This window comes from Nuphar pumila, chromosome 15 (genome assembly GCF_984573655.1).
Source record: "Nuphar pumila chromosome 15, dmNupPumi1.hap1.1, whole genome shotgun sequence".
Classification (NCBI taxonomy): domain Eukaryota; kingdom Viridiplantae; phylum Streptophyta; class Magnoliopsida; order Nymphaeales; family Nymphaeaceae; genus Nuphar; species Nuphar pumila.
The window spans coordinates 651797-665139 of record NC_143263.1 but is presented as its reverse complement, the minus strand read 5'-3'; the positions used below and the strand labels follow the sequence as shown (position 1 = coordinate 665139).

At 37.9% G+C, this 13343-nt stretch overlaps 1 protein-coding gene across 1 annotated transcript in view; it reads left to right on the top strand.

Annotated features, from left to right (window-relative positions):
- Window positions 1-5672: 5672 nt before the first annotated feature.
- Window positions 5673-13343, top strand: part of LOC149814034 (putative apyrase 6) — a 42316-nt gene continuing 34645 nt past the window's right edge. The window contains exon 1 of the mRNA XM_089989169.1: window positions 5673-6966. Within this exon, the coding sequence (XP_089845295.1) occupies window positions 6348-6966 (619 nt within the window). The 5' untranslated portion in view covers window positions 5673-6347. The remainder of the gene's footprint in view (window positions 6967-13343) is intronic.

Here is a 13343-nt window from a genome sequence, read left to right as displayed (position 1 = left end):
AGTAATAACTTAGGATTACACTCACACTGGTTTGGGACTCTAAAGGACCATAGATGATTGATAACCATCATGGTTAGGATATAGCATGAACCATACCGAGATTGAGAGCTTGACCTCCCGGCTAGCTAGCGGTGGGGTCCCCGTGGTGGTTCACTGCAGTGCCTGGTGGTTTGGGGACCATTGAGAGTGTATGGTTCATTGCCTGACCAACATGTAAAATTGAGGTGTTTTACGGGGTTGCTACGCCCATAGACGGCTATGACCGGTATAGCCAACCTAGTGATAGCTGTGTGAGAGAGAGTATTCGAGAATGATAATGTGAGTAATTAAAATATACAAACATGTGTGGTGTGTCAAGAACTAAACTAAGATTAGGGCCTTAGAGCCCACTACAGTTGTAAGTTAATTGTTTATTTACTTATAATTATTTCTTATTGGATTGTAAACTCACCCCTGTTTTTGTTAATTACAATTGTAGGTTTCAGGCATTAACACAGTCAGGTTGTGAACAACTTTTTCTTCACCAGCAGAGCATTTGGTATGTTTTACTTTCCTTATCATTGAATAAAATGTATTTGCTTTCTTTTGTTATGAATGATGAACAATTGTAAGAAGGAGTTGATTTATGAAAATAAAATGAAAAAAGAAAATTTAGCCACGTTTTCTGTGTGTAAACTTTGTACTTTTTTCCTCTGAGAAGTAATACCAACCGAACTCGGACTCCTGAGGTCCCAGATTGGGGTGTTACATTTATATCCATTTAGAAATGAGATTCTTAGTGTTTTTGAAACTAGTTTCAATTTTTTTTAAACAAGTTTTATACTAGTACCAGGTACTGGTACACCTTAAACAAGATACGTAGGAAAACTATGTTTTTTATGCTACTTAGAAAACAAAAACTAATTGCTACCACGGCTCGCTCACCTGACTGAAGGGCCAATGCCATAGTTGTCAGAATCAATATCGGGGCTGAAATGATTTTCAAAACCATTAAGACAACCGATTGATTCAGACTGATCTCAAACCGAGTTGAATTATCTAATATATAACTATCAGGTGACATGTGTCAATAAAATATTTTAATTATTTAAAAAAAAACTTGATACCAATTTTTGAATCAACTTTTTCGATACAATACAATACGAATTAACTGACTCAAGCTCATTCACAAGGATACCCATGACGTTAATGTTGAAGTGAAGGAAGACCTAGCAAGTGGGCAAGGGGGGGTACCCTAAGGGGCTTTATAGAAAAGTGGATGGCAAATTTCTCTTGATGATGCAAAACATATGAAAAAAATGAAAGCAACACCTAGTGGATCTCATAGGTAAAGTAAAGAAGTGGATCTCATATATATATATATATATATATGAAAACTTGTATCATCGAACAAAGAGCAGACGCACGGCTACGCATCCAAAAAAAGGTCTTTAGCGGCGGTTATTGACCGCTGCTAAAAATTGTATTCAATATAATTTTTTTGCCAAAATAATCCAATTTGCATCACTTTTTTGTTGTTTGATGATATGGGCATCTTTTATATATATATATATATATATATATATATATATATATATATATAGAGAGAGAGAGAGAGAGAGAGAGAGAGAGAGAGAGAGAGACTAGCCATTTCCATTTGGCAAATGGCTGAAAAGAGCTCAAAGTCATACTATCCAGGCCAGTTGAACACTGACAATTATCCGACCAATCACCAATTGAAAATGGTCAACATATGGAATGATCTACATGATTCCTAGAGGGGGTGGGAAAAGCGCAGTGCCCCCCTTGACGATAAATATAGCTTTTGTGTGAAAAAAAACTGCATAAGGCAGTTTTCACTTAACAATGTTTCATTAAATCTTGGTTAAGCAAAACCAAGTTTTGACATCCAAATAGGGCAAAAAACTTGGTTTTGGTTTCCCAAACGGACCCTTAGGGTGTGTTTGATGGCTTGTTCAAGATTTGACAAAACAATAAAACAAAACAGGCAGAACACATATTCCGTTTGTTATGTAACAATTGTACTCCGTCCATCATTTGTTTCGACTATACATGAAAGTTATGTTTCTTATGTCTAGTGTTTGATTTAATTTATTCTAAAGGCACAAAGAGAGTGGCTTCTAAAAAAGAGTCAATAGCGACCCTTATCCAGTCAAAAAGACCTCTTTGGAGCCCTTTTTCGGTAAGAGAGAGACCCTTTTTTGGCTAGAAAAGGTCTCTCTGGTGCCATTTTCCGACCTAAGCCACACACACACAAGAGAGAGACCTATCACCAGATTTACGTCGGAGGAGGGCTCACAATACTGGGAGTGGGTTTAGGGAGAGGGAAGGGGTTTAGGATAGAGGGGGGAATAAGGGTGTTTGAGTGTATTACCCCTGCTCTATTTTTTTCAAAGTGTACTTCATGTCTCATTATCGATGTAACTAGGGAGGGGTTGAAACAATGAATCACCATTCCACAAATGTGGAGCACATGTTTTGCTCTTCTATTGCATCTAATGTTTGATTTTTGTGGCGTCCAACACGATGAGCCATCAAATACGCTCTGAGTATTCTGCTTGAGACAAAACTCAAAAAAAGAAAAAATATATATCATATCACTCATATTGTTCAACGCAACTCTGCACCCGACCAACAATGCTAAAATAAGATTGCATTACAAAGTCCTATTGGCACAATCAAATGTCCTTTAGGGCTTGTTTGGTGGCTTATTCAAGATTGGACATATCAGTCAAACATAAGACTGTTCGAACCACCAAACAAGCCCTTAAGGACGCTCAAGGTGAAGGACATCGAATTGAACCCCATTGTTGATAGGATGTACCCTATCACTTTCACCAGTTGGTTCTTGTATGGCTACTCGGGGTTTACTTGGTAGGAAGGCACGGGCCATTAAGTGGCCTCCATCCCTAGACGGGTTCCAGTTTCTCATAAAAGAAATGAAAAGTTTTATGGAAAACCAGTTTCTCACAAAATTCTCAAAAGCACAATGAGGATGAGAGCTTGTTTTTATTGAAAGGCAAGTTGGGGTTAGGTTATACAACTGTACCATTGGATTTTGAAACTGCAACGTCCCAACACAAGGTGACATGCACTCTCCAACCAGACAAGAGGAGCACCTGTTGGTAGGATGCAAGCTTTCTCACAAGTGAGATTAGGAATGACATTGGACCGGGGCAGAGGCGGGGGGAAAAGGTCTCCCCCATCTCAAAATTATTCCCTCCATCCCTGCCTTCATCCACGCACAAGTTTTGATTTCAACCTCCATCCCTGCTTCATGTCCACTATGACCAGTCCAAACGGGGAGAGACCCTGTTTCTCCCCGATCCATTGCCATCCTTAAAAGTATTTTACTTATTTTACTATCGAGGATCGGGGTCGGGGCAGGGAAAAGCATAAGTCCATCCTCACCTCCATCCCCACACCGGTTTTGATTTTAGCTTCCATCTCCTCCTCCATCCCAATTCCATGTCCTCCATCCCTGGTCCAAACGATGACTGCCACAGTGAGATTTTCCAGAATCCGATAACCATGGCCGAGCCTACTCTGATTTTGAAAGCAACGAAAAAAAGGGCTAGATACGGTTTAACCTATTGAAAGGCGACTACTGATGGAACTTCTCCAGGTATAAACCTCAAAGTCTAAGTCCCTAATAATTATTAGGTTTAGGTTCCAACTTCCTGCCACAGAGTCTGGCGGTATTTGGCTATTTGTGAGTTTGAGACAACGGGGACTCGAGAATTTTGGTAGTAAAATAATGTGTAATGGTGCGTTGACTTTGGAAAAAGCCTGAACATCAGAGATACTCCCGGGACACAATAAAGTAGAATGCCAAGAAAATGCCCGACTTTATTTTGAAAATATCAAATTTTGCAGTGATTTTTATAACGTTCATATTTATAATTTTGATATTTTTATGGCTACCGAGGTGGTATCACATGTGGTAAGTGGGGTCATGTATCAAGCTCAAGGCCCAGGATCGAATCCCTCATTGGGCGGTTGTTGTTCTGGGTCAGACTAACCTCAGTCTACCTTTCAAAATGATATTTTTATGCGTACCAATAATTTTCAGAGAAAACTTAATTTCCAAAATATCACAAGATTTTTCTTTGCTGATAATTTCTCAAGATTATAGTCTTTAATCTTCTATTAACGGATTTAGTAATTCACTAGTTGAGTGAAAATTATGGCACCAAAAACAGAAACTAAAGCAAGTGCTGCAGATTGACTTATTACACTCCTGCTTATCAAAACCCTTGCTACTGAAGTTTTTCGTTGGGTGGGCAGACTTCGGGTCTCAGGGACAATGCTATGGTCTTCAAGGACGATTCATTTATTCAAACCAGTGGCGGAGCCAAAAAAAATTCGCCCACCCATCGTTAGAAAAAATGTTTGTTGTGCGTGGTAGATCTGACATGCTCTTCTAGAAGCGGCCTCCCTGGCCGGAGAAAGCGATGACCATCAAGTTGATGGTACCATCTGGTTTCATCATTTTGAGGGCCTTCATGGCATCGGCCTGCCAGTGGCTAGGCTATAACAACACACTTTCAATCCCTCTTTTCCTCCATTTAGTGAATCAAGTATAGTGTTTTGCATGACACCTATAACCATATTTAGGTTCCAATCATCCATATCGCCATTCCTGTCATTAGGACCTCACCGATGCAAGTTGTTTTCATCAAATTGGACCCTGTGTATGTGATCTACATCATCCATTTAGTGGAGATCGGCATTTGAATAGACAGAATCCGACTTATGTGGAGGACTTTTTGCTGATTCAAAAATCAATAACCATTAATAAAAAACATGTTTTTTTTTGTTAGAGAACACTGTCAAAAATAAATTGAAAACTATGTTTGTTTTTGTTAAAGAGCACTATCAAAAGATTGATTTCTATTAAATCAACCCTGCTCAACCCATCTATAGGGCCAGATTGATCAAAACCACTTAGTACCAATGAGATCTCAGAGGGAGTTATGACCACAGAAGATGATATAGGGATGAGTGGAGCCGTGTTCCCCATAAAAATAGGTTACACGGTTTCACAAAGAACAAATGATAAAAGAAGAAGCTGGGGAAAAACACACAGATCTTCCTTGAATATTCACAAGAGAGAACTCCAACTCCCACAAACTAATAACCTGTATCTTCTGCGGTTTTTACACAATTCAATAAGGTGAAAAAAATTAAGGGAAAACATTAGCACTACCATCCTAAGAAGAAAACACACATGGACGCATATTCTTTTTTTAACATCGTCAAAAGAAAAAAAAAATTCTGGTTTCTAATTCTGGGGTGGGCGACCGCCCACCCATGCCCACCCCTGGCTCCGCCAGTGCTACTGATATCTTCAACCTGCAGTTCCTCACGAGGAAGAAGGAGATATGATGACTATTGAATCTTTCACTGGTACATGGACAACTGTGTAGACCGATGGACTTGCCAGCCTCCATAGTTATAAAAAGGCCACATCGAGCCGGTTTCAAGGGATATTGCTTATGTAGCCTATGCATTTCGGATCACTTACGCAACTCGTGCGGGTCAGTGGCATTTGGGCCGACCTGTTATTGAATTTGACCATCCCCATTTTCAGTTTTAAGAGTATATTAGTCATTTTACGTTCGGACAGAAGGCGACCGTCGTCATTCCCGTCAACGGGCGAAGAACGGAAAGCCCCTTAAAACAAAAAACGAAACGGAGCGGAGCGGAGGCTTCTCACGCTTCTTCCCTCCTCCTCTGCCTTCGCCTGAAGCATCCCTGCGACTCTCTTTAGGGTTGTCTGATTCATCTTCCCTTACTCTCCTCCCTAGGGTTCCTTCTTTTTTCGTATGAACCCGCGATCTACGGATTCTCATCTGGGGAACGTCTTCGTTGATCGACTCTCCGTCGCTCTGTTCGTTCACACGGCCGATCGATCTAACGGTTCTTCCAGATCATGGAAACATTAAGGGATTCCACTCTATGAACCGATAGATTCGGTTGCTCGATTATTTTCATTGAAAGGATTGTAAGATACGGAGCTTTGAATCGGAGAATCTGCGGACCGTCCCCAATTATCTTCGCAGGTTTTCCGTGGTTCTGAAGCATACGGCTTCTTCGTGGACAGGAACATGAGATCTAGAGTTTTACGTTCGCTAACGAGCCGATCCGTTGACAGATTTGGTTGTTCCCTTGTCATCCAGAGAAATGCTTGATCTGGTTCGCGGAATCGGGGAAGTCATCTAAGCGATTTCGTTGATCTGGTTAGTTTTTTCTCTCTTATTCAGGGTTGCTTCATCGGCCGAAATGTTTAATCTAGGGATTTGAATTGGAAGTGGAAGAGGACGAATGTGCTTGGTTTCATTACCATGGATTATTCTACTCTTCAACCGAGGTTTTCTTCGGCACCTTACATTCCACCTCATAGGACGCAGATCCATCCCAGGATTCATCCTTTCTCCACGGTGAATTCTAAGCCGAGCAGCCATGCCTCTTTGTCTCGTGAGAAATGCTGGATTTTTCTTGCATTCCTCGTTATCTTATCGTTCGTCCTGTATTTTTTCCCCATTGCAAGAGGAGTTCATTTTTCTTCGAAATTCAGTGCTGGGAAAGCAAAAGGCTATGGGATTATTATTGATGCCGGGAATTCAGGTTCCCGAATCCATGTGTTTGAGTTTCTCAGTGATGGAAATATCCCGTTTGTAAGTTTTGATGGAAAAGGGTCAGATTCTATGAAGTCTACGCCAGGGTTGTCCGCATATGCATCCAACCCAGAAAATGCTGGAAGCTCCCTTCTGAGTCTTTTAGGATTTGCAAGGAAAAAAATACCTGTAAATGAACGGGCGAGTTCAAAATTGCAATTGATGGTGACAACGGGTTTGGAAAAGGTGGACCCCGAAGCAAAGAGAGTTATCTTGGAATCTTGCCAAAAAGTTTTGAGATCATCAGGTTTCCTGTTTAAAGATGAATGGGCGTCTGTCATTACAGGTTGGTGTGGTTCATGAGGAGCTTTTCCTATTTTCTCAAATTTATTTTCGTCTGTGAGTGAGTTATTTTGAATATGGCGGACCATGCACACTTTGGCTTTATCATGATCTTTTGAGCTTCTTACAATAGCGACTTTTCCATTTGATTTCAAGTTAATTTCCTTGTAATATTTATTTTTATGACTGGTAAATTGGTAATCCATGATTTTGATACTTGAATTGGTTAGAAAGATGATGTATTCTGGCAACGTTTCAAATTCTCATTCAAGAGAAAAATGTTTCCCTTTGATGTGCTTGTTCATGTGAGAGAGCAAAACATCCAAATTATATTTTAGAAAATAATGTGATCAGACAAAAGTCCCATTATTCTTTCAGGGAAGTAACGGGGGCTCCATTTGTTTGGTAGGAGCAGTTAGTGCACGTCCCCTTGTGTTGGAACCAAGGTTGTAAGTATTGTATCGTGTCGGGCCTATAGTAACAGTATTGTAAACGTTTCTTAAATTTTTAATAAAAAAATAAAAAAATCCAAAAAAGCAATAAAAATCAGAAAAAAATAGCAAAATTTGTAAAAAACTATATCACATAAACTAATGAAAAATTGTAAAAAATTATCTCACATGAAACAATGATGAATTTTACAAAATACAACCATAAAATCATATATGAATCATTTATGTCTCTATCTGCCGCATAAGACATCATCAAGCATCAACTAATATAGAATCATAGATAATACTGCATGTATATCTCACAAGAACACTGTAAAATATTAAATATCTTGCAATTAAGAACATGCCACAAGACTCATACTTTCATATTACATAAACAAAAACAAAATAACCAAGTTTATGAACAATTAAGTATTAAATAACCAATTTTATGAACAATTAAGTGTTAAATAACCAAGTTTTTTTTCTTAAATGTATTACATAAAACCTCAATAATCATAATCATCTTCTTCTTCGTCATTATCTTCTTCTTCTCCTCTTTCTTTGACATCCACATCGTCTTTAAGATACGTGAGGTCTTCATCATCTGCATCATGTGCTCTTTCCCCGTTAATCCACTGAATGTCCTCTTCATTCAAAAGAGTTTCTGCTTGTTCTTTAACCCATGCATCAAATTCATCAAAATGTTCTAAATTGATGGGGTCGAATTGCTCTTTGTGCCTCCTTTATGATAACTTTTTGAATTGCCTAAAAAGATGACATAAAAAAATTAAAATTAGTTGGGTTTTGAATGATATAAAAAAACTTTATTAAACACATGAAAATGACAAATAAACTTTATAATTTTATATACTTCTGCCTCAATTGTAAGTTGTAGCAAACGTAGACGAGGCTATTGACTTTTTTATGCTCCAATCTATTTCTTCTTTTGGTATGGATTTGCTCAAAGACACTCCAGTTTCTCTCACATTCATTTGCACTACAGATATACAATTATACGAAATATCATAACTAATTAACAATATGAAATTAAAATTGAAATAGATAAAATAAATTACCTGGGCACATCATGGCACAATTTCGCACTGCTGCAGGTTTCTCTATATCATACAATGCATTATCATAAGTTTTCATTTCCTAATGAATTTGATCTTGAATGCCATAATCATGGTTCAACCTTTTAATGCAATCCAAAGTCCCTTGTTGACTTTCCTGTCTATTTTAAACGTAGGGGAGTATCTAAATGCTGGATTTAAATAATATGCTGCAACATGAAGAAGTTGCTCAGTTTACCTATGATCAATGATGTTCCATGTATGCATAATTTTTTCTTCTCCTTCAAATTTTCTAATGGCCTCCTTTTGTCTTATCCATGGCCTCATAGAGAAAACCATTAGTTGGTCTATCTTCGCTATCAACCAATCGAAACACCTTCATCAAAGGTATAGTTATTCTCAACAATTTCATGCATGAATCCCATATTTAATTTCTAAATACAATATCTACAATTTCTCTGGGCTTTTTTTTATACATGTCGATATGCATTTCACTCATTTGCTGAAAACATTTTTTTAGTGTAGTTCTATTCTTTACTAGACTTTGCACTGTCAAAAAATTCATAGCAAATCTAGTAACTGCACTACGAATCAACTTATCACCACTAGTGTACTTTCTCATTAAGCTCAAAATCAGTGCATGATTGTAAATAAATTTAGTAATTTCTTGGCAACATTCAACTGTCTGCTGTACCTCATCCATGCTGCTGATGTCCTCAAGCATGAGGTCTATGCAATGGGCAGAACGCTGAGTCCAAAAGAATGACCTAAATTTTTTTGCCAATTCTTTACCTGCTACCCTATAGTTTGCTGCATTATCAATAATAAATTGCATAATATTTTGAGGTTCAACCTCTTGTACAACCTGATCAAAAGCTTTGAGCAATACATCTACTGTCTTAGGCATATCAGACATATCAATTCATAGTTGGCAAACTCGTGACTGGGCTCAGATCGCTTGACCCTTGACTCGCGGGTCAACAGGTTGACTCGGTAACTTGGGCGGGTTAGGACCTAAGTTTTTTTAAGTGTTTTTTTACATAGTACTTTAAATATTGAGCATAACACTATATTTTCTATAATGTAAATGCAAATAATCAAACTCCAAACGGCAAATTCACTAAATCAAAGCATCAAAGAACAAAAACTACAAAAAGTTCTACCATATTCTAATTTCCACCATGTCAGTTTGAATTAGAAAAAGACAAGTTCTAAAAAAATGCAACACATGGAATAAAAGCATGCATTATGCAAACACAAACAAAAAACAAAAAAAAAATTATTCAAACATCCCTGATTATGCAAGACTACATATTTTGAAGCCATAAACTATGTTGTGGTGCAATCGTGCAATGTAGGTGCACAATACATGCTTAATAAAAAAAAAAGATAAAACCCCCCTAAATGTGGGGTTTTTTGTTGTCCACACTCAATCCCATAACACACACACACACAAACACAATAAAGAAGGGCCTCACTTCATCGAGCGAGGCAGAGAGAGAAAGGGGCTGAGCTCTCCTTATAGAGAGAGGGGTTGAGTTCACCTTGCAAAGAGAGGCTAAGCTCACCTCACCAAGAGAAGAGAAGAGAAGAGAGAGAGAGAGAGAGAGAGAGAGAGAGAGAGAGAGAGAGAGAGAGAGAGAGAGAGAGAGAGAGAGAGAGACCTGGCTACATTTGGCAAATTTCTTGATATTCATGCCTGCACATTATGATATGTCCAGGCTAAATGATGCTTCAACCGAGTGATACTACCCAAAAAAGAAATTTGGCAATAGTTGCACTTGATTCTTAATCGGTTTTCACTCATTACTTCAGTGCCCTATGTTAGATCTTGAGATTTCACCAGTCCCGATCTGCAATAGGAAGAAAAGTAAGAAGAGAAGAATAATAAGAAGAAGACGCAGAGATGTTGGGGCTGAAAGGTTCACATTTTCAATGTACATACGTGACCTATCTTTTCATATTTATATATAGGGTACAATGATTTTCATGGACATAACTGTCCTACAACAAATATAATATTATAAGTGTATCCCAATAAACACGTCAATCACACAAATCATGATTTAGGTCTGGATCAGATCCAAACTGATCCAACCCCATTTCACGACACTTAATAGCCTCCCTCAAGTTGTGCATGGTCCTGTACCATGGACAACTTGTTCTTCAGGAACCAAAATCCGTTTTTCGTCAGTCCCTTTGTAAATAAATCTGCCACTTGGTTTTCTGTAGAGATAAAGTGAGGCTCAATATCTTTATCTTCAACCTTTTGTCAAATGAAATGCTGATCTATCTCAATATGCTTTGTCCTACTATGATAAATAGGATTAAAATATATTTTGATAACACTTTTATTGTCACGCAATAAGGTAGATTTCGAGATCGGTTCCCCCAATTCATTCAACAAATGCCTTGTCCAAGTAACTTCATCAATTGCTGCAACCATTGATCGGTATTTAGCTTCAGTACTTGATCTGACTATTGCCTTTTGTTTTCTACTTCTCCAGGACACCAAGTTTTTCCCAAGAAAGATGCAATACCTGGAGACCGATATTCTTTCATGAGGATCTCTTGCCCAATCCGCATCACTGTAGACTGTGATGTCATGCATATCTTTTTTTTTTTTCCAATTTTTCTTATATACGAGCCCATCTCCAATTGTACCTTTCAAATACCTTAACACTCTCTTGACATCATCCATGTGTCCTCTTCGCGGCTCATGCATGAATTGCGACACTTGATTGATAGAGTAAACAATGTGACTAGTAAAGGTAAGATATTGAATCATACCGACTACACTTCGATATCTTGTAGGATCTGTGTACAAATCTCCATCCTATGAACTGAGCTTCTGATGTAAAACACTCGGTGTAGATAAAGGTTTGCAATCTTTCCTACCAAATTTCTTCAACAAATCTAATGTGTATTTATGTTGTGTTAGGGTCAAGCAATCACTCTTCCTGTCTACTTTGACTCCAAGGAAATATCGCAAATCTCCTAGGTCTTTCATCTTAAATCTCTGACTTAAGAGTCTCTTTATTTCTTCAATGTGGCTTATTGAGTTTCATGTGACAATAATATCATCAACATATATCAACAATAGGATAATGGTTGTTAAAATGTAACATATACATATATAATAATAATATTATTATATATATTATTATTATATTGTATATATATTTTTCTATTTTTTATTTAATTTTCTTTTTATTTTTTATGTAATATATATTATCTAGTTCATATAGAACTAGATAATATATTTTGGTCAAGTTCCGGTTGGAACTTGACCAAAACATCTAGTCGTTGGAACTAGTCCAACGACTAGAAGGGAGAGCTCCTTATGAGCTCTCCCTCTTGCTCTTGTATAAATAGGGGTGCAGCCCCTCTTGTAAACTCACTTCTTTAGATGCTTTTTAAGCATTTGTCTACATAAATAAAGGTGCATTATTTATTTGTGGTTTTCCATTTTTGCCCTTTTAAGGGTCTTGCTTAAAGTGTCTTTTAGACACTTTCTTTTTGAGTGATCCGAGTATATTCGTGAAAGACCACCATTTTATTACATGGTATCAGAGCTGCGGGATTATTAGATCTTGGAGAAAGTCCGCCTCAGTTTCCATGCCCCTTTGTGTAAAAAGTGTGTTATCACCTTGTTCTTGCAAAATGTTTCGTCACTTGGAGAAAAGTGTTTTATCACTTCATTATTGGCTACAAAATGCATCATTTGAAGGGCTTCAACATCTTTTTGTTTCTTTTCTCCCATCTTTCTTTTCTTTTCACCTCTTGTAAATAATGGATGACAATGATAAAGTTACCATCATCCCCATGAAATTAAGTGACACAAATTATATAACGTGGGCTTTAATCATGAAGCATCACATATGGGGTAAAGGCTTATGGGGGATCGTAGATGGTTTCGATTTGGAACCCAAACTATCCCTTACCAAGAAAGAGGGAGATAAGGAGGTCCCATTATCAGAAGAGGAGAAAATCAAGGCTTTAGCCTCCTATGAAAAAAGTGGAAAGAGTGGAGAATGAGACATGCGAAAATAATGTCATGGCTTATCAATAGTGTTGACATTAAAAAGTGTTCTAGTCTCGCCAAGTTTGAACATGCCGATAAGGCATGAGAATACCTTAAAAATATGTATTCCTTTAAAGATATTGCACATGTGTGTAATCTTCAAGAGAAGGTTCGGATGATGTCCCAAGGCGACAAATCAATTCGAGAATATTACAATGGGCTATCCGAACTCTGGGAAGAACTATCTCTTTTGAAACCAAAATGACACTGTGCCAAAGATATCGAGCTTCGCCAAAAGCAACTCGATGCTGAACATTTTTACCAGTTTATAACTAGGTTAAAGCCGGAATTTGAATCCACCAAATCGGCCCTCCTTCACTGGGGAAAAGTTTCCACTATTGTGGAAACTATTGAAGAATTAACAATGGAGGAAAATCGTTTCCGGAAAAATTCCTCTAAAGCTGACGATGATTCCGTCTTAGCAGTATCTAGGCATGAGAATCATACTCGTACTTATAGGCCACCCCATTTTGGGAGATAGAATGGCGAGTTTGACAAAAAAGTTATTTGTCATCACTGTCATGAACCAGGGCAGTATAGGCCTCAATGTCCAAAGTTAAAGAACAAAGATGAAAAGAAGGTTGCATCAGTTGAAGTTGAGCCAAAAGATCAAGATGCACCTGTTTTCATGGCTCAACTAATGGAGATCCTCCAGCCTCTTCTCCTAGGGATATCCTCTTTCGTTGAAGCCTCAACTGGAGCAGCAGTCACATCTGTATCCAGGTAATTTTCCTTGGCTTTTAGATTCTGGTGCCTCATTTCATATGACCCCAAATTTTGAATGTTTATC